At 42.3% G+C, this 22,617-nt stretch overlaps 1 protein-coding gene across 1 annotated transcript in view; it reads right to left on the bottom strand.

The window, feature by feature from the left end:
• LOC119926741 (serine/threonine-protein kinase TNNI3K) overlaps positions 1-22,617 on the bottom strand; it is a 413,409-nt gene that overhangs the window by 123,894 nt on the left and 266,898 nt on the right. The window contains exons 18-20 of the mRNA XM_038745086.1: positions 17,375-17,427; positions 16,998-17,050; positions 15,528-15,660 (exon numbers count right to left, since the gene is read on the bottom strand). Coding sequence (XP_038601014.1) covers positions 15,528-15,660; positions 16,998-17,050; positions 17,375-17,427 — 239 coding nt within the window. The remainder of the gene's footprint in view (positions 1-15,527; positions 15,661-16,997; positions 17,051-17,374; positions 17,428-22,617) is intronic.

Here is a 22,617-nt window from a genome sequence, read left to right as displayed (position 1 = left end):
TCTGCACTCAGTAAGTGCTCAATAAACACGATTGAATGAATGAATGAACTTGTAGTCCTGAAGGGAGACTCCGTTCATTCATTCATTCAATCGTATTTATTGAGCACTTACTGTGTGCAGAGCACTGTACTATGCGCTTGGGAAATACAAGTTGGTAACATACGGAGACGGTCCCTACCCAATAGCGGGCTCACGGTCTAGAAGGGGGAGACAGACAACAAAACAACACATATTAACAAAATAAAATAAATAGAATAGTAAATACTCCATCCTTCTCCCAAGGGCTAGTATCGTGTGTTCATACTGAATGCTCAAAATACTCTTGATGCCTGTCTATGCTCTTGATTCCTGTCTACTTGTTTTGTTTTGCTGTTTGTCTCCCCTTTTCTAGACTATTAGCCTGCTGTTGTGTAGGAATTGTCTCTATCTGTTGCCAAATTGTACTTTCCAAGCACTTAGTATTGTGCTCTGCACACAGTAAGTGCCTAATAAATACGATTGAATGAATGAATGAATGAATGAAATATTATTACTACTATTACTCTTACTAGATCCCTCTGTTGGAAACAGAATATTAGGAAGACAGATCTTTGGTCTAACGCAGAGTGGCGTTTCTGAGATGCTTTGTGTCCACAGAAAATGATCTAAGCAGCAGCAATTTAATGCATTTATTGCCTAGCCCTTCAGCATTACATCATTATTCAAACTAGTACTGGAATAAGCCCTTATAAGAACAGACAAAAGGATTTTTTAGTGCCTCAGGACAAAAATGACATATTCCAAGTATTAAATAAATATCAAGATGTTGGTGTGGAATAAAAATAATAATATCTCAGATTTACATAGCTGTTTTTCTCTTAAGACCTCATGGCACATAAGGCTCTCTCATCACTTAAGCTCAATAAATGTCTCGATCTTTGTTTGGAACCCAGATCATTGACCGGTCATAATAAATATTGAATAAACAATCAAACTGATTATGATATTTTAAAAGGTACTGCAATAGACATGTTACTTATGGTAATTGCTAGTATCCGTCGTCTACAGAATCAAATGTTTCACTTTAATTCACTGTGGAGTGCATAAAATCTTTCCCAGACATTTGTTTTCAAAGTAGTTTGTACTTAATGAATCATGCAGTATCTATCAATCAGTTAATCGATCAATGTTATTTACTCTGTGCTTGCTGTCTGTGGAACACAGTACTAAGTGCTCGAGAGAGTACAATACAACAGAGTAGGAAGCATGGCTTAGTGAATAGAGCACAGAACTGGGAGTCTTAAGGTCGTGGGTTCTAATCCCAGCTCTGCCACGTGTCTGCTGTGTGACCTTGGGGAAATCACTTCACTTCTCTGGGCCTCAGTTACTTCATCCGTAAAATGAGGGTTGAAACCGTGAGCCCGATGTGAGTCAGGTACTATGTCCAACCCAATTTGATTGTTAGAGAAGCAGCGTGGCTCAGTGGAAAAAGCCCGGGCTTGGGAATCAGAGGTCATGGGTTCTAATCCCGGCTCCGCCACTTCAATCAATCAATCAATTCAATCGTATTTATTGAGTGCTTACTGTGTGCAGAGCACTGTACTAAGCACTTGGAAAGTACAAGTTGGCAACAAGTTGGCACTTGTCAGCTGTGTGACTTTGGGCAAGTCACTTAACTTCTCTGGGCCTCACTTACCTCATCTGCAAAATGGGGATGAAGACTGTGAGCCCCATGTGGGACAACCTGATCACTTTCTACCCCCACCCAGTGCTTAGAACAGTGCTTCACACAGAGTAAGCGCTAAACGAATACCATTATTATTATTATGTTCCCTCCCCACAAGGAGTAGAGAGGAGTTTACTTCAGACCATCAAATCAAACTGTATTAAAAATATAAACTTTTCCACCTCAAATTGAACATTTGGAAGGTAATTACAAACGAATAATCTAAAATACAGTCTGCTGTGATTAGACGGTTTAAAACGAAAAGCTGTCAAGCCCATCTTCTCATTGCACCTCATTCCTGGTTCTCCTGCTTCTCTCCCCTGGAGCATAGCCTCCTTTCTGTCTGCAATCCTTGACCTTTCAGATCTGCCAGACCACAACTCTACCTATCTTCAATGCCCTGTGGAAATCCCACTTCCTCCCGGAGTCTTTCTCCAGTCAATTTTTCTTCTCTCCAGATAAAAGCCTCCTGATAATCATCTGAGCACTTTTCCACTCATAATTTCCCAATGCACTTCTGTGCATATTGATTTACATCCTCTGTGATTGGAATCCTACTTCCTCCTGTTTGTAAATTATTTTATTTTTGCCATGCTCACTAAATTCTGAGATCCTCGTAGGCAGTGATTATGTGCTCTACCTCTTCTGCACTTGTCTCAAGATTTTAAACACCCCTGCTAAATTGTAAGTTTGTTAAGGGCTGGGGGATGCGTACTTAACTCTAGTATACTGTCTCAAGCACTTATTGAACACAGTAAGTGTTCAGTAAATGTCACTGATTGATTGATAGTTGTTCATTCATTCATTTATTCATTAAATCGTATTTTTTGAGTGCTTATTGTGTGCAGAGCACTGTACTGAGCATTTGGAAAGTACAATACAGCAATAAAGAGAGACAATCCCAGCCCACAATGGACTTACAGTCTAGGGGAGAGGAGACAGACATCAAAACAAATAAGCAGGCATCAATATAAATAAATATAATTATAAATCTATCTATCTATATACACATGTATATATATAGGGGGTGGGGAGATGGCGGGAAGAGCAAAGGGAGAAAGTTGAGATGAGGTAGAAGGAAAAGGGGGCTTAGTCTGGGAAGGCCTCTTGGAGGAGGTGTGCTTTCAATGGGGCTTTGAAGGAGGGAAGAATGATTTTTTGGTGGATTTGTGGAGGGAGGGTGTTCCAGGCCAGAGGTAGGATGTGGGCCCGGTTTGGCGGCGAGACAGGCGAGATCGAAGCACAGTAAGAAGGTTGGCACCAGAGGAGTGGAGTGTGGCAGCTGGGATGTAGAAGGAGAGAAGGGAGGTGAGGCAGGAGGGGCAAGGTAATGGAGAGCTTTAAAGCCAATAGTGAGGAGTTTTTGTTTGAAATGGAGGTGGGTATGCAACCAGTGAAGATTTTTGATGAGGGGGGTGACATGTCCTGAGCATTTCTGTAAAAAGATAATCCGGGCAGCAGAGTGAATTATGAACTGGAGTGGGGAGAGATAGGAGGCTGGGAGGTCTGAAAGGAGGCTGATGCAATAATCCAGTTGGAATAGGATGAGTGATTGCACTAGTGAGGTAGCTGTTTGGATGGAGAAGAAAGGGTGGATCTTGGCGATGTTGGGAAGGTGAGACCGGCAGGATTTGGTGAAAGATTGGGGTGAATGAGAGAACAGAGTCTAAGATGACACTGTGGTTATGGGCTTGTGAGACGGGAAGGATGGTTGTGCCTTATACAGTGATGGGAAAGTTTGTGAGAGGACAGGGTTTGGGAGGGAAGATAAGGAGCTCCATCTTGGACATGCTGAATTTGAGGTGGTGATTGATTAGGGCATGAGAAGGAAGCCAACACTGCTTCTTTTCCCAGTGAATCTGTGGGAGTGGGAGAGAAAAGGCCTCCACTGGAGAGAACAGCAGGGGAGTCCTTGTCCTTGGGGACGAGCAAGATTTCCGTTATGGCGAGTAAGAGGAGAGAGTGAGACAGGAACAGGTGAAGGATGAAGGGGAGTTTCCCCATGATGGAGTGGGGATTGGCACAGAGGGTGGGACAGTAGTAGTAGTAGTAAAATTAAGCATGATAATAGATTTTATACTTTAATGGGAGGAGCTCACATAGTTGTTATGCTTAATCTTAAGTAAGACTGAAAGCAGTATGATTTAGTCAGAAATAGATGGACTTGGGTTCTAATCCTGGCTCTGCCACTTGTCTTCTCTGTGACCATGGACATTTAACTTCTCTGTTCCTCAGTTTCCTCACCTGGAAAATAGGGATTAAACACTACTCCCTTCCACCTTTGATTCTGAGCCCCATGTGGGACAAGGACTTGTATCTACTCTGGAGTTTAGTACAGTGCTTGGCACATCATAAGTACCTAACGGGTCCTAGAGAATGTAAGCTCACTGTGGGCAAAGAATAGACATTCCCGGTATCTACCAATTCTGTTATATTTTACTCTCCCAAATGTGTAGTACAGTGTTCCACACACAGTAAGCACTGAATAAATATGATTGATTGATTGACTGTGCCTCAGTTACCTTATGTGTAATATTTATTCATTCAATCACATTTATTGAGCACTTACTGTGTGCAAGGCACTGTACCAAGCCCTTGGGAGAGTACAATATAATGATAAACAGATACATTCCCTGACCACAAAGGTGTGAGGATTCTATCCTTTTCCCTTTGATTTAGACTGTAAGCCCCAAGTGGGACAGGACTGTCCAACCTGATTATCTTGTATCTGATTATCTTGTATTTACCCCAGCTCTTAGTACAGTTCCTGGCACATAGTATACACTTAACAAGTGCTATTATCAAGAAATAACATGTACCATAATTATCACAATAAACATAATGTGCATCTAGCTTTAATTCTATTTGTTCTGAAGATTTCGACACCTGTCTACATGTTTTGTTTTGTTGTCTGTCTCCCCCTTCTAGACTGTGAGCCCGCTGTTGGGTAGGGACCATCTCTATATGTCACCGACTTGTACTTCCCAAGCGCTTAGTACAGTGCTGTGCACACAGTAAGCGCTCAATAAATACGATTGATGATGATGATGATGATGACCGTCTCTATATGTCACTGACTTGTACTTCCCAAGCGCTTAGTACAGTGCTCTGCACACAGTAAGTGCTCAATAAATACGATTGAATGAATGGTTGAATAAATTGTAGTGGTAGTTGTAGTAATATTAGTAAAGGTAATACAGGTATTTATCAAGTAACCACTGGGGGCAAGGCATTGTACTAAGGGCTTGGGAAAGCACTAACAGAAGAATAAGACGTTTTCTGGCCACAAAGAGATTATATGGTCGTTTTTAACAAATATGACTGATAATTAATCAATCAATCAATCAATGATTCATGCTTATTGGGCACTTACTGGATGCCGAGCATTGTACTAAGCCCTTGGGAGAGTACCATACAACAGACTTAGTAGACACATTTTCTGCCCACAATGGGCTTTCAGTTTAAAGGGGGAGACAGACATTAATGTAAATAAATAAATCAAGGATATGTATTCATTCATTCATTCATTCATTCAATCATATTTATTGAGTGCTTACTGTGTGCAGAGCACTGTACTAAGTGCTTGGGAGAGTACAGTACAACAATAAACAGACACATTCCCTGCCCACAACAAAGTCCTATGGAGCTGATGGAAGGGTGAATAAATAGTGCAAATCCAAGTGCAAGGCGATGCAGAGAGAGTGAGAAATGAAGAAAAGAAGAAATGAGAGCTTAGTTGGGGAAGGCTTCCTGGAGGACATATTGGGGAATCAGCCGGGCTTTGGAGTTGGAGGTCCCGGCTTGGCCAATTGTCAGCTGTGTGACTTCGAGCAAGTCATTTAACTTCTCTGTGCCTCAGTGACCTCATCTGTAAAATGGGGATGAAGACTGTGAGCCCCCCGCGGGGCAACCTGATCACCTTGTAACTGCCCCAGTGCTTAGAACAGTGCTTTGCACATAGTAAGTGCTTAATAAATGCCATTATTATTATTATTATTATTATTATTATTAATTATATTCTTTTAATGAGCCTTTGAAGTTAGGGAGGGTGATCGTCCGTTGGATACAAAGGGGGAAAACGTTCCAGGCAAGAGGTACGTCATGAGCGAAGAGTTGCAAGCAGGATAGATGAGATGGAGGTACAGTTAGTAGGTTGGCATCAGAGGAGCAAAGTGGGGGTGCTGGGTTTTAGTACAATATCGGGAAGATTGAATAATTGGGGGGGAGTGATTGAGTACTTTAAAGTTAATGGGAAGGAGTTTCTGATTGATGTGGAGGTGTATGAGCAGCCATTGGAGGTTCTTGAGGAGTGGGGAAACATGGACTGAATGGTGAATAGATTGAAAGGTTCGTAGATCGTTTCTGTCATGAAATGATATCTAAAATGATATCACTACTTGGAGACACTGACTTCATAGGTGCGAAAACCCAAAGGCAGTGACCGTGTTTGCTTCAGCTGTACACTCTATCAAACATTATGAAGTGCTCTGCAAATACAACTGTCCAATAAATACTACTGATGGATTAATGAACAGTTTGCTATCATCTGAAACTGACTGTTTTATATATCTCTACTAATATATTGTTTTTTCATGAGCATTCCCTCACTCCTAACGATGTTTTTGGCTTGTTAGTGATATTAGTAATTACCCAATACAATTGATTTCTTAGTATATGCTGTTTCTGATCCGTTCCTTGACATGTTTAATTTTTTATGAGACTGCCATATCCTGTAGTCACTACTCAGGTTTGTCACTCTTATTCCTTTTCACATATTTCTATTCAGAATTCAGAGCTGCACAAAACAAAATTATACTGCCACTAAAAGTATTTCGTTTCCAAAGAGTCCTTTCTTTCCAACAGCAAAAGCAGCATGATCTAGAAAACTGACCTCTTTCCCAAGAACTATATTCATGAGTTTTCAATATTTGGATGGAATATGCACCTCCAACCCCATCCCCCTGCATCTTATCGAAAAACTTGCCCCCCCCTTCTACCTTTCCTGATCGCCAGCTTCAACCTTTCATTTTCCAATGGCCTCTTCCCCACTTCTTTCAAACGTATTCTTATCATCATCATCATCATCATCAATCGTATTTATTGAGTGCTTACTGTGTGCAGAGCACTGTACTAAGCGCTTGGGAAGTACAAGTTGGCAACATATAGAAACAGTCCCTACCCAACAGAGGGCTCACAGTCTATATTAAAACCCTCTCGCTTGACCCAGTGACTCCTTTCCGTTATTGCCCCACTCATTCATTCATTCATCATTCATTCATTCATTCATTCACTCGTATTTATTGAGCGCTTACTGTGTGCAGAGCACTGTACTAAGCGCTTGGGAAGTAGAAGTTGGCAACATATAGAGACCCTGCCCAACAGTGGGCTCACAGTCTGGAAGGGGGAGACAGAGAACAAAACAAAACGTATTAACAAAATAAAATAAATAGAATAAATATGTGCAAGTAAAATAAATAAATAAAAATTAAAATACATTAAAATAAATTGATAAGTTAATTAAATAATAACATTAAACATTAAAATAAATAAATAAATATCATTCATTCAATCACATTTATTGAGCACTTACTGTGTGCACAGCACTGTACTAAGAGCTTGGAAAGTACAATTCGGCAGCAAATAGAGATGATTCCTACCCGACAATGGGCTCACAGTCTAGAAGAGGTGGGAAATGTGTTCACCTCCACTTATTCTACTCTAATTCATCACTTGACGTCCTCCAGTCTGGCTTCTATCCTCTTTAGTCCATGGCAACGGGCCTCTCAGAGTTCACTAGTGACCTCCTTCTTGCCAAATACAATTACCTCTACACCATCCTGATCCTCCTCAACAATGTGGACCACCCCTTTCTTCTGGAAACAATACCAAACCTTGGTGTCACTGAGACTGTCCTCTCCTGGTTCTCCTCCGATTTCACTGGCCATTCCTTCACGGTCTCTTCTGTGGGCTCCTCCCCTGCATCTCTCAGTCACTCAATCAATCAATCACATTAATTGAGCACTTACTGTGTGCAGAATATTATATGAAGCACTTGGGAGAGTACAACATCACAAGGTTGCTAAACACCTTCCCTGCCCACAACGAGCTTACAGTCTGGAGGAGGAGACAGATGTTACTATAAATCGATAAGTTATTGGCATCAATCAATCAGTCAGTGGTATTTATTGAGCATTTACTACATGCAGAGCACTGTACTAAATGCTTAAGAGAGTATAGTACAACAGAATAAGTGGAAGCAGCATGGCTCAGTGAAAAGAGCACGGGCTTTGGAGTCAGAGGTCATGGGTTCAAATCCCGGCTCTGCCAACTGTCAGCTGTGTGACTTTGGGCAAGTCACTTAACTTCAATGGGCCTCAGTTACCTCATCTGTAAAAATGGGTATTAAAACTGTGAGCCCCCCTTGGAACAACCTGATCACCTTTTAACCTCCCCAGTGCTTAGAATAGTGCTTTGCACATGGTAAATGCTTAACAAATGCCATCATTATTATTATTACTTATTATTAATGAGCTTGCAGTCTTTATGGGGAGACAGATATTAATATGAGTACATAATTTATAATATATAATTTAAAGATATGTACTTAGGTGCTGTGGGATTCTGAGTGGGGTGAATATCAAGTGTCCAAAGGTCACAGATCCAGGTGCATAGACAATGCAGAAGAGATAACGAATCAGGGAAAAGAGGGCTTAGTTGGGGAAGGCCTTTGGGAGGAGATGAGACCTTAATATTCCTTTGAAGGTGGAGAGAGTGGTTGTCTGGCATACATGGAGGGGGAAGGAGTTCCAGGGTAGGGGGAGGATGTGGGAAAGGGTTTATTTTGATGGTATTGTCACCTGTCTACTTGTTTGGTTTTGTTGTCTGTCTCCCCCCTTCTAGACTGTGAGCCCGTTATTGGGTAGGGATCGTCTCTATATGTTGCCGATTTGGACTTCCCAAGCGCTTAGCTCTCTTCTTTTATTAATCTTATTATCTCTTAGCTCTCTTCCTCCCTTCAAAGCCCTACTGAGAGCTCACCTCCTCCAGGAGGCCTTCCCACACTGAGCCCCCTCCTTCCTCTCCCCCTCCTCCCCCTCCCCATCCCCCGTGTCTTACCTCCTTCCCCTTCCCACAGCACCTGCATATATGTATATATGTTTGTATGTATTTATTACTCTATTTATTTATTTATTTTATTTGTACATGTTTATTCTATTTATTTTATTTTGTTAATATGTTTTGTTTTGTTCTCTGTCTCCTCCTTCTAGACTGTGAGCCCACTGTTGGGTAGGGGCTGTCTCTCTATGTTGCCAACTTGTACTTCCCAAGTGCTTAGTACAGTGCTCTGCACACAGTAAGCGCTCAATAAATATGATTGAATGAATGAATGAATGAAGAATCAAGCTGAGCTGTCCCTGCCTGAAGGTGTGGCCAAACCAATGACAGAGAGAGATTGGGGATTGGGAAGCAGTTTTGTCTAGTGGATACAGCACGAGCCCGGGAGTCGGAGGACCTGGGTTCTAATCCCGGCTCCACCACTCGTATGCTGTGTGATTTTGTACAGGTGACTTCATTTCTTTGTGTCTCAGTTTCCTCGTATGTAAAATGGTGATTAAATCCTACTCCTACTTAGACTATGAGCCTCATGGGGGACGGGTACAGTATCCAACCTGGTTATCTTGTGTCTACCCCAGTTTTTAGTAAAATGCTTGGCACATAATAAGAACTAAAATGACCCCGTAATTATTATTATTATTAATTTTTAATGGGGAGGAAGTATAAGGGCCAGTTGGGAGTAAAGAGGAGGGATACATTGGGCCACAGTGCTTCTTAGTACAGTGCTTGGCACACAGTAAGAACTTGAAATAAACCATAATTACTATTAATAATTGTTCTGGGGAGGAAGTTTGGGGTAAGGAGGAGGGTTACCATTGGGCCAACTTGAGGGGAGGGATTGATGCGTGATGTGCCTGGGAGAGCAGAATGTCATAATAATAATGATAATAATGATGGCATTTATTAAGCACTTACTATGTGCAAAGAACTGTTCTAAATGCTGGGGAGGTTACAAGGTGATGAGGTTGTCCCACGGGGGGCTTACAGTCTTCATCCCCATTTTACAGATGAGGGAACTGAGGCCCAGAGAAGTTAAAGTGACTTAAAGTCACACAGCTGACAAGTGGCAGAGCCGGGATTTGAACCCATGACCCCTGACTCCAAAGCCCGGGCTCTTTCCACTGAGCCACGCTGGTAGAGATCGTGACATTGACCCTGATTGGACAGAGGGTACAGAAAGGGATCGGAGAGGATCACTGAAGGCTTGGAGTCCGGGGCCTAGGAATCTGGAAAACCAAGGCTCCTGAGGGCCAGGAGAACATGAACCCTGGGACACCTACACGGAACTACAGAGGGTACTGGAGAAGTAGCAGATCCAGAAAAAGGTGGTTTGAAGTGGAATTGCTTTTATTTGGTACGTTGTTTAGCACTTTTATTAAACACTGTTGGGATTTCAGATCTTGGTGTCTGTCTGCAGTAGGGGCTGGGGGAGAAGCTCGAGGAGCCAGAAAGACATGTGACTTGAGGAGTCACCATCCCAGAGGGAGTGCTTTGGTTGCCAGCTTCCTGTAGCTAGCCCCAGGAAGGTGAGGAGATGATGGCAGGCTACTTACCAGTGACCTATACACATTTGGGGATACACTTGCGCTTCAGCTGTAGTGGCAGCAATAACGGTACAGGGACTTGGGGATCATCATCATCATCATCATCAATCGTATTTATTGAGCGCTTACTGTGTGCAGAGCACTGTACTAAGCGCTTGGGAAGTACAAATTGGTAACATATAGAGACAGTCCCTACCCAACAGTGGGCTCACAGTCTAAAAGGGGGAGACAGAGAACAGAACCAAACATACCAACAAAATAAAATAAATAGGATAGAAATGTACAAGTAAAATAAATAAATAAATAAATAAATAGAGTAATAAATATGTACAACCATATATACATATATACAGGTGCTGTGGGGAAGGGAAGGAGGTAAGATGGGGGGATGGAGAGGGGGACGAGGGGGAGAGGAAGGAAGGGGCTCAGTCTGGGAAGGCCTCCTGGAGGAGGTGAGCTCTCAGTAGGGCCTTGAAGGGAGGAAGAGAGCTAGCTTGGCGGATGGGCAGAGGGAGGGCATTCCAGGCCCGGGGGATGACGTGGGCCGGGGGTCGATGGCGGGACAGGCGAGAACGAGGTACGGTGAGGAGCAGTGAGGAGGACACCCCTAAAACCTGAGTTTGAAGAATGGGAGGCTGAAGGGATTACTGCTCAGTGGAGACTCTCTTAAAGTGACCCCGGGAACATTTATTTGGAATGTATTTAGGGCTGAAAACCCCAGGTGACGTTACAAATGCCAAACATAAAATTGTACTGGATGAGGAGTAGACCAATTGAAAACTGCTTTGTCCAGGATCAAACTGGACAAATGGCAGCCACAAACCTGGAAACTCGTTTCCGACTGGCCGTGCTGTTCCTGCTCCTGTTTTTTTCACTATGGTACTGTTAGGCACTAACCACGTGCCAGGCACTGTACTAAGCGCTGGGATAGATACAAGTTAATCAGGTCGGACACAGTTATTGTCCCACATGGGGCTCACAGTCTTAATCCCCAATTTACAGATGAGGTAACTGAGGCACAGAGAAGTGCAGTAACTTGCCCAAGATCACACAGCAAATCATCTGCAGAGTCAGGACTAGAACCCAGGTTCTTCTGACTCACAGGCTGGTGCTCTATTCACTAGGCCACTCCGTTTCTCTGTTGTTACCCAGAAAGAGTTGGCAGTTGTATATAATAATAATAATAATAATAATAATGGCATTTATTAAGCGCTTACTGTATGCAAGGCACTGTTCTAAGCGCTGGGGGTATACAAGGTGATCAGGTTGTCCCACAGGGGGCTCACAGTCTTCATCCCCATTTTACAGATGAGGTAACTGAGGCCCAGAGAAGTTAAGTGACTTGCCCAAAGTCACATAGCGGACAAGTGGCAGAGCCAGGATTCGAACCCATGACTTCTGACTCCAAAGTCCGTGCTCTTTCCACTGAGCCAGGGAAGAGCATTTGGGTCAGTATGTGTGTGTGAGAGAGAAGATATTATTCTCTGTATCTCAGTTTTGTGGCATTTGTTTCACCCTCCACTCTTGGATCCCTGCTCCTGCACCCAAAGAAGCCTCTAACTGAATGGCAGCACGTCCGTAAAAATGTGATAATTCTACTCTCCAGACTCATTTCCTTTTGCTCTATTCAGCAATAATGTGTTACCATGCTAAGTATTTTACCAAGAGTTTATCTTCCATTTGTAGTTTCGCACATTAGGATGTAACACCTCGGAAGCAGGTCCAACCGGAGGAAGGAGCTGGCTCTGCCTTGGTGCAATCAGGCAGAAATGCTCCGCTACAGCCGTGAAAGTTTTTAGAGCTGAAAAGCTTCAATTAGAACTGAATAATGATCTGCCTAGAATGAGAGCTGTGATTATGTACACATCCATAATGTATTCATATTAATGTCTGTCTTCTCTTCTAGATTGTAACAAAAACAGGCTTCACACAAGGAAAACCGTAGTAACCATAGCAGTCTCCCAAATAATAATTATTATCAGTATCACCCCTACTATCAATAGATGATCCCAATGACATATGTTTAAGTGTGAAGCTGTCGGGTTGTGTTGTCTTGCCAAAATAAAGGCAGAGCCAAGGACTGGGGGAAAGAGGAATATGGAATTCTCCCTAAGGAGACCACAATTCCCAGAAGGCAAAGAACATTTCCTGCTCATAAACAGAAACCTGAAATAACAGAACCTCCTTGAGAGACAAGATTTCCTAGAAGACTTTTCCCTGTACTTTCTACCTGATCAGAGATCCTGGGGGGTGGAGCATATCTTTAAAAAGGCAGGTGAGTTGAGTCATTCGGGGGCTTTTGTTTCTCTCTTGACTTAGTACCGGTTGGGTGGGGTTGAGGGTTCTGTTGGGAACCATAAGTTTTATCAGCCGACAAAAGCATCTGATAGATAAGCAATCCCTTTTCATCACTGAGTTGCCCATCCAACTTATACAGGGGAAGCTCAGACAAGGAGATGGAAGACTTGGAACTTTTGGGTAGTTTCCTGCATTTCTGCTAATTTTCTATCTTCATACATAAAGCGTGTGTGTGTGTGTGAATACTGATCCTTTTTAAGTTGTATACCAGGACCCTCAAGGTACCAAGACTTGTTTGTTCTCAGGATCCTTCCAAAGATCTGCCAATTGGTCAATTCATTTGAATCTGTCTTGGCAGGGGTAGGGGTTTTTGATTCTCTTCTGGGAAATAAGCACAAATACATGTACATACACGTGGGAGTACACACAGAATGCTATCATTCAAAATAATTGTTTATGGAGCACCCTTGTATATGCTCTCTCACTGGGGGCTGTGCCTAGACAGCCTTTTAGAGATTAAGCTCTAGTGTTATGGAGATAGAATCCTAATCTTAGAGGTCTGCTCTAATATGTCTTGTCTTAAGCCATCGAGCTGTCGCTAACCCATAACAATGCCATGGACACATCTCTCCCCGAATACCCCACCTCCATCAACAATGGCTCTGATGGTGTATCTATAGAGTTTTCTTGGTAAAAATACGGAAGTGGTTTACCATTGCCTCCTTCCACGTAGTAAACTTGAGTGTCTGCTCTTGACTCTCCCGTGTCATTGCTGCCCAGCAAAGGTGAGTTTTGACTTGTAGCAGGTGGCCTTCCACTCGCTAACCACTGCCCAAGCTAATAATGGAATGGATAGGCCTCTGCTTGACTCTCCCTCCCATAATCAGGACTGGTAGAGTACTGGCAACTTTCCAGGTATGACCCTGAGAGGGGGAACTAATATGACCTTCCCTTAAAATCTTTAAATAGCCTACAAGGCAATACAGAACAAGGATGCATACTGTACACATTGTCAGCTCTAACAGTTTGGCAGAACTAAGATCACCGCCAACAGCAGCATCCCAGTAAGTGCTCAATAAATATGTTGAGTGAATGAGTCACCATTTTTCCTGTCTAACAAGCTGCAAACGTGGTATTATCCTTGACTCATCCCTCTCATTCAACTCACATATTCAATCTGTCACTGCTTATGAGAAGCAGTGTTGCTCTGTGGAAAGAGCCCGGGCTTTGGAGTCAGAGGTCATGGGTTCAAATCCCAGCTCTGCCAATTGTCAGCTGTGTGACATTGGGCAAGTCACTTAACTTCTCTGGGCCTCAATTACCTCATCTCCTCAATTACCTCATCTGTAAAATGGGGATTAAGACTGTGAGCCCCACCGTGGGACAAGCTGATCACCTTGCAACATTCCCAGCGCTTAGAACAGTGCTTTGCACATAGTGAAAGCTTAATAAATGCCATTATTACTATTATTATTATAAATCCCATCAGTTCGACCTACACAACATCGCTAAAATCCACTTTCTTCTCCATCCAAACCTCTACCATGTTAATCCAAGCACTTATTCATTCATCCATCCATTTATTCCTTCACTCATATTGACTTATCCCGTCCCAGCTTGATTACAGTATCAGCGTCCTTGATGACCTCCCTGCCTCTTCTCTCTCCCCAATCCAGTCCATACTTCACTCTACTGCAGGAATCATTTTTGTACAGAAACATACAGTCCACGGTTCCCCACTCCTCAAAACCTCCAGTGGTTGCCCATCCACCTCCATAATAGACAGAAACTCCTTACTCCTTGAGTAACTCCTTGAGAAACTCCTTGAGTGCTTTAGAGCACTCAATCCCCTTGCCTCCTCCTCCTATGTTACTTTGCTGCTTTTCTACTACAACCCAGCCCACACACTTCAATTCCCAAATGCCAGCCTACTCACTGTACCTCAATCTCATCTATGTCTTTGCCAACTTCTGGCCCACGTCCCGCATCTGTCCTGGAATGTCCTCCCTCTTCATATCCAACAGGAAATCACTCTCCCCACCTTCCAAGCCTTTTTGAAGGCGCATCTCCTCCAAGAGGACTTAAATGATTAACCCTCATTTCCTCTTCTCCCACTCCCTTCTTTGTCACCCTTGCTCTTGGATTTCCACCCTTTATTCACCCCTCCCTCAGTGCCAAAGCACTTATGCAAGCTCGTTATGTGCAAGGAACGTGTCTGCTAATTGTGCCATATCATATTCTCCCAAGTGCTTAGTACAGTACTCTGAGTAAAGTAAGCACTCAATGGATATTCTATTTATTTTATTTTGTTAATATGTCTTGTTTTGTTGTCTGTCTCCCCTTTCTAGACTGTGAGCCCACTGTTGGGTAGGGACCGTCACTATATGTTGCCAACTTGTACTTCCCAAGTGCTTAGTACAGTGCTCTGCACACAGTAAGCGCTCAATAAATGCAATTGAATTTATGAATATGATTGAGTGATTATGTACATATCCATAATTTATTTATATTAATGTTTGCCTCCTCTTTTACACTGCAAACTCACTGTGAGCAGGGAACACATCTACCAATTCTGTTATACTGTACTGTGGTGCCAAGTGTTTAGTATAGTACTCTTCCCTCAGTAAATGGTCGATAAATATGATCATTTGATTGATTGATTAAGTCCAAATCCTGTACTATCAAAAATGGAACTCGAGGATAAATGTGACAAAAGGGAACCTATCAACATGTGGATTATTGATTTAATCCATCTCTTCCCAGAATGGTAAACCACTCATTCATTCATTCAATCGTATTTATTGAGCGCTTACTGTGTGCAGAGCACTGTACTAAGCAAGCATTTTAATTGCAACTTGTTTTACCTGGCTTAAGATGAGCAAATGGAATTTCACCCGTTAGCAGTTCCCAAAGACACAAAGCGTAGCTGAAGACATCAGCCTTTATAGTGTAGCGTGTGCACTGAGTAAATACTTCAGGGGCCATCCAGCGCAGGTTCTGTGCAACAAGGAAAGAGCAATATTGAATTAGCCGATCATTCAGTGCCTCCAGGTTGGAACATTTTTCTATCTTCTATTGGATACGTTGCATTCATTCACGTGTTAACTTCTCAAATATAATTATCCCTGAGTTCTCTGTCTGCAAACATCTGTCAAACTACAAATGTGCAAGACAGATGTGTCCTCTTGGCCCTCTAGCCCTGCCTTGCCCTATACCCAATCAATCAATCAATAATATTTATCAGATCCTTACTGTGTTTAGAGCACTGCACTAATTGCTTGGAAGAATACAAAAGAGTAAGTAGACGTGATATCTGTCCTCCAGAATTCCCCATCTAATGTACAATCATAGGCTGGGAAAATTACTATCCCTGTTTCCAAATCAATCAATACATCAATCAATCATATTTACTGAGCACTTACTGTGTGCAGAGAACCGTACTAAGCAATTGGGAGAGTACAACAGGGTGAGTAGACACGTTCCCTTCCCACAATGATTTTCCCATGAGCAAATGTGTGTATAAGTACTTGTAAGTGTGTACGCATGCATGTACACATATGTGTGCTTAGTGTCTGGTAATATGAGTACAACATATGCATTCATAGAAGTGTGTAAAGTTAGTGAAAAAGAGTTATCCACCAACTCCCATAGTAGAATAGGAACTCAGATATTCAATTATAAAATCAAACATTTGGGCAGTTCCGCTCTCAAGATTAATATTACTCTCCATTTTTAAGCAATATGTTGGCTATATAATATTGCATTTGTGGTTCATGTTCAGCTGCCTTTTGGGGGTGAATTTTCTGACAAAAATATCACAAATTCTATAATAATAATAATTTCTCCCCCAAAGCATCAACCCTAATCAGGGCATCTCCTTTTCACAAATAAAAGTAGTACTAACAATTATATGATTTGATTTATAAAACATCAATCGTCTTAGGAACCCTGGTCAAAATGGTTAGAAAAATTTCACATTTTTGTTAAATAATTTATATTGATTAATAGTGTTTTGTACTGCAGCAAAAGGAGAACAAAGAATAAATTTCATTTCCTATGCCTTCTAGAGAATACATTCATTGTTATTGGAAGCAGAAAAAAATATTATTTTATGAACATCCATGCTCTAAATATTTTTTAAAAAATATTTTTCCAAGCAAACCCCTCACACATTTTTCTATTTCAGTAAGTAAAAATTTTTTAAAAAATGTTATTGCCACTGGGTCAAAAATATTTTTTCCCAGTTCAAGGTAGCCTAATTTCCTCATTTCCTTTATGGATGGAATTAGACATTTTAATTACTTTCTACGGATACAGAATATAAGGAAACAAACCCCAGGTTGTTTTGTCATGTTGTCCTCATCCAGGGACTGTAGGAATCTGGATTCTGAGAAAAAAAGACACGCATAAAGAAACAGAATTAAGCAGTACCTCAAAGCCTCTTTTAGAGAACATGGCTAAAACATCAACAATACAAGACAAGGTCCTATTTTTATTCAACTGTCCACTTCTTTTAATCAGGCTGATAAATGTAAAGACCTAATACCGGACATCAAATCTAGTCTATTCAATTTCATTGGAGCTGGTGTGATGAGAGAAAGGCAGCTGCTACTATAAAATCAATTTCCTGATTCATCATGCCATATCAAACACCAATTAGGAATAGAGGAGAACTTGATGCCCATTTGGGGATCAGTCATGAAAATCTCACCTCCAAAATCAGCAACGACAGCGTGGCCATCTTCATAGAGGAGAATGTTGTGACTGAAAGAAAGGATAGGTGTGAATCAAGTCACTGTTGGTGTTTGCTAACACCCTTATAGTCCATCAATCAATCAATCAATCCATCAAGCATATTTATTGTGTGCAGAGCTCTTGGGAGGATTCCCCACAACAATATAACAGACACATTCCCTGCCCACAATAAGGTTACAGTCCAAAGGTGGAGACGGACATTAATACAGATAATATAGAAATTATGAATATGTTCATAAGTGCTGTGAGGGTGAATATAGGTAGCAAATCAGGGAGACGCAGAAGGGAGTGGGGGAAAAGGAAATTAGGGCTTAATCAGGGAAGGCCTCTTGGAGGAGATGTACCTTCAGTAATGCTTTGAAGGTGAGGAGAATAACTGTCTAGCATAAGGCAGGGGCAATCAAACAAGCCTCTCAGATGGGACCTGCCACCATTCCTACGATTTTTGCCTAAAGAAGGCAGTGCCGAAGAGTGGGAATCATTCATTCATTCATTCAATAGTATTTATTGAGCGCTTACTGTGTGCAGAGCACTGTACTAAGCGCTTGGGAAGTACAAGTTGGTACATATAGGGACGGTCCCTACCCAACAGTGGGCTCACAGTCTAGAAGGGGGAGGCAGAGAACAAAACAAAACATATTAACAAAATAAAATAAGTAGAATAAATATGTACAAGTAAAATAGAGTAATAAATACGTACAAACATATATACATATATACAGGTGCTGTGGGGAAGGGAAGGGGGTAAGTAAGGGACGGGGATGGAGAGGGGGAGGAGGGGGAGAGGAAGGAGGGGGCTCACAGGAGAGTCGGGGGAAGACAGGGTTTGGGTAGGAAGATGAGAAGTTCTGTTTGTGTCACCTGATCTAAACAATAAACTAACAAAATTATAAACTAAGCAGCAAGTGACCCATGGGAAAGATGAGGAGAACACCACACACAGGCAATATTAAATAGAATTCTACACTTTCACTTCAAAATGAACTTTTTAATATGCTTACCAAAACTGCCCAGTTGTTTGTATGTCCACTTCTAAAAAGCTGTTCTGCTTGATCCTCGAATCCTGATTAGAGTGGCCACTGATGGTACTCAAGAATCCCAGACTCCTCCTTGCTGACATCTCCCTTCTTTCCTTCTGACCTCTCCCTTCTTTCCTTCCTTTCTTCCCCCAGTCAGAAATACCGGAGGGGAGCCAGACCAACTGAACACCAAACTGTCTAATATAAACCAGAGGAGTGACCATCCCAGTTCACCCCAGCACTTGAGGTTGTGGATGAAACCTTGTGGCTCAGTGGAAAGAGCAAGGGCTTGGGAGTCAGAGGTCATGGGTTCTAATCCCAGCTCCCCCACATGTCTGCTGTGTGACCTTGGGCAAGTCACTTAACTTCTCAGGAGGCCTTCCCAGACTGAGCCCCTTCCTTCCTCTCCCCCTCGTCCCCCTCTCCATCCCCCACATCTTACCTCCTTCCGTTCCCCACAGCACCTGTATATATGTATATATGTTAGTACATATTTATTACTCTATTTATTTATTTATTTTACTTGTACATATCTATTCTATTTATTTTATTTTGTTAGTATGTTTGTTTGTTTTTTGTTTGTTTTTTTTTTTTTTCTCTGTCTCCCCCTTTTAGACTGTGAGCCCAATGTTGGGTAGGGACTGTCTCTATATGTTGCCAATTTGTACTTCCCAAGAGCTTAGTACAGTGCTCTGCACATAGTAAGCGCTCAATAAATATGATTGATTGATTGATTGATTGATTCTCTGGGCCTCAGTTAACTCATTTATAAAATGGGGATGAAGACTGTGAGCCCCACGTGGGACAACGTGATCACCTTGTATCCCCCCCAGCGCTTAGAACAGTGCTTTGCACATAGTAAGCGCTTAGCAAATGCTATCATTATTATTATGAAGAAGAAGAAAAAGGAGGACGAGAACTTCCCCATCTCTCTCTGGTCTGGTGCCTGAGACCCAGCCTGGTCAAAGGGTGGAGGAATGCCAAGGGAGGAGAGGATGGTGATGCCCCTCAGAGAGAATTTAGAGTCGTGAGAAACTACTACCCTGGAGTTTTTGTGGGGGCAGGTGTCTGGAGGCCCACATCTCCATGGATGCATCATTATGGATTAGGAGCACTCTTCATTTGAGGGTATTTATTGAGCACCTTCTGTGTGGGGATTGACGTACCAAGTGCCTAAAATACTTGCCAGCAGCATGACCTGTGGAAAAAGTACAGCTCTGAGATGCAGAGACCTGGGTTTTAATCCCACTCTGCCAACTGCTTGCTGTGTGACCATTGGCAAGTCACTTAACTGTTTTCCCTCTTACTTAGACTGTGAGTCGCTTGTGGGACAGGGGCTGTCTCCAACCTAATTAACTTGTATCTACCTCAGTGCTTAGAACAGTGTTTGACATATAATAAGCGGTTAACAAATACCACACCTTGGAGAAGCAGCATGACTCAGTGAAAAGAGCACGGGGTTTGGAGTCGGAGGTCGTGGGTTCAAATCCACCAACTGTCAGCTATGTGACTTTGGGCAAGTCACTTGACTTCTCCATGCCTCAGTTACCTCATCTGTAAAATGGGGATTAAGACTGTGAGCCCCCCGTGGGACAACCTCTTCACCTTCTAACCTCTCCAGCGCTTAGAACAGTGCTTTGCACATAGTAAGCACTCAATAAATGCCATCATTATTATTATTATCACACTGAAAAAAAAAGTGAGATAGGGTTTCCTGACATGCTGAAGGAACTGCCAATGTCCAGTCACAACTTTGGGCTCTTTTTAAGTGATGCCTCAAGGGAATTCCTACTTTTTTCAGTTTTGAGATCCTGCATAAGCTATCTATGGTAGGATTAATGACATTGAATCATGTATACAAAGTGCTCTTTTTACAAGGTTTCTTTTGTTATGGTCTAACTGCAGCAATTGACTCCCCGTTTTAGTAAGGATACAGCTCTGCCAGAAGACTTGGTTTTACTGCAGCCCTAAGCATTAATTTTATGGTATTTGCTAAGTGTTTATTATGTTTCAAGCACTGTCCTAAGTACTGGGGTAGTTTTGATACCCTGTAGTTGCTCAATCTTCTCTCCTATCCCAGTCGGGATAGCTGTGTTGAATTAAGCGTAGTTTTTATATTAGCGAATGACTATATTCTAGATCATCATTTTTTGTGACCTTGTCTTTGAAGTAGTAGTGATAACATTTATTTAGTGTTTACTTAGTGCTAACCACTGTATTGTTCACTGGGGAAAAATTCAAGGGTGAAAATGAGACACTGGCCCAGATCCTTAAGGGGCTAGAATCTAAGTTTAAGGGAGGGGAGAGTGGTCAGGCAACAAATCCTTAGGAAAGAATAAAACAATCAAGGCACAGAAACAATGGAAAAGGCAAGGACAATGATGGATACAAGAGAGATAGAGCATTATGTCTAGAGGAGCAATGGGGTAGGGATGGTCTTTGTAGCTGAATTGTACTTTCCAAGTGCTTAGTACAGTGCTCTGCACACAGTAAGCGCTCAGTAACTATGATTGAATGAATGAGTTCTGGGCTCCTCATGGCTTATTGTCCTAAAGTCACCGTCACCATGGCAGCCGCAGCCTTTTGAACCTTCTGAGATATGAGGAGGACTCGAATGGCCGTTTCTCCTTTCCTTCCCAGTAGCAGGAGAATGGGTCTGTCCTAGCATTTGAAGTTTAATAAGGCTTGTAAATGATGCTGCTAGAACTGCTCAACGAATCAAATGCAGCCATTGTGCGGAGTCCAGGTTGTAAAGAAGGGAAGCAGCCTGGCTTAGCGGAAAGAGCCCGGGCTTTGGAGTCAGAGGTCAGAGGTTCAAATCCCGGTTCTGCCAATTATCAGCTGTGTGACTTTGGGCAAGTCACTTCACTTCTCTGGGCCTCAGTTACCTCATCTGTAAAGTGGGGATTAAGACTGTGAGCCCCCCGTGGGGCAACCTGATCACCTTCTAACCTCCCCAGCACTTAGAACAGTGCTTTGCACATAGTAAGTGCTTAATAAATGTCATTATTATAAAGAAGGATGGGCAACGCTACAGCTCTGAAGACCCTTAGTTTGTCGGGAGATTGAGATCACACTGGCACCACTCTCTTATCTGACACTCTCCCAAAGGGTGCAGTGGCCCTCTTGGATCTAGTTTTCTATGTCCTCATTTATTGTGAGAAGCAGCATGACTTAATGGAAAGAGCACGGGCTTGTGAGTCAGAGGACGTGGGTTCTAATCCCGGCTCCGCCACTTGTCTGCCGTGTGACCCTGGGCAAGCCATTTCACTTCTCTGGGCCTCAGTTACCTCATCTGTAAAATGGGGATTAAGACTGTAAACCCCATGTGGGATAACCTGATTACCTCGTATCTACCTCAGTGCTAACAACAGCATAGTAAGTGCATAACAAATACCATTATGATGATTATTATTATTGCTGTTGTTGTTGCACCATTGGTTGGCATGATGCTGGGTAAGAGAATTCAATTCATTCATTCATTCAATTGTATTTATTGAGCACTTACCGTGTGCAGAGCACTGTACTAAGCGCTTGGGAAGTACAAGTTGGCAACATATAGAGAACGGTCCCTACCCAACAACGAGCTCACAGTTTAGAAGGGGGAGACAGACAACAAAACAAAACATGTGGACAGGTGTCAAGTCATCAGAATAAATAGACGTAAAGCTATATGCACATCATTAACAAAATGAATAGAATAGTAAATATGTACAAGTAAAATAAATAGAGTGATAAATCTGTACGAACATGACAGCTCGGGGCTGCCAATAAACATGTTTTGTTTCTGTAGCTTCCTTGGTGGAGGCTAATACTTCACCTGGGTTTTCTTTATACGTATTGTCAGGCTGAGACATCTGGCTGATTTGGTTTACAGAGGCTTATTTGAACGTGCGATTGAATGAAACCATAATACAACCTAGGGGAAAAGAGCTTGGGGCTAGGAGTTCTAGCTCCATCTCTGCCAATGACCTGCTGGGCCCATCACAACGTTTCTGGGACTCAGTTTCCTGACTGTAAAATAGAGATACGATTGATTGTGAGCCCTGTGTGGGACAGGAACTGTATCAATCTGATAACCTTGAATCTATTCTAGAGTTTAGCAAATAGCAAGCACAATAAATGTCATAATGTGTGTCAAATGGGAAAAGCTATTTAGTGCTTCTTTCTAAATTGTCCA

This window comes from Tachyglossus aculeatus, chromosome 4 (genome assembly GCF_015852505.1).
Source record: "Tachyglossus aculeatus isolate mTacAcu1 chromosome 4, mTacAcu1.pri, whole genome shotgun sequence".
Classification (NCBI taxonomy): Eukaryota; Metazoa; Chordata; class Mammalia; order Monotremata; family Tachyglossidae; genus Tachyglossus; species Tachyglossus aculeatus.
This window is presented reverse-complemented; position numbering and strand designations above follow the sequence as displayed.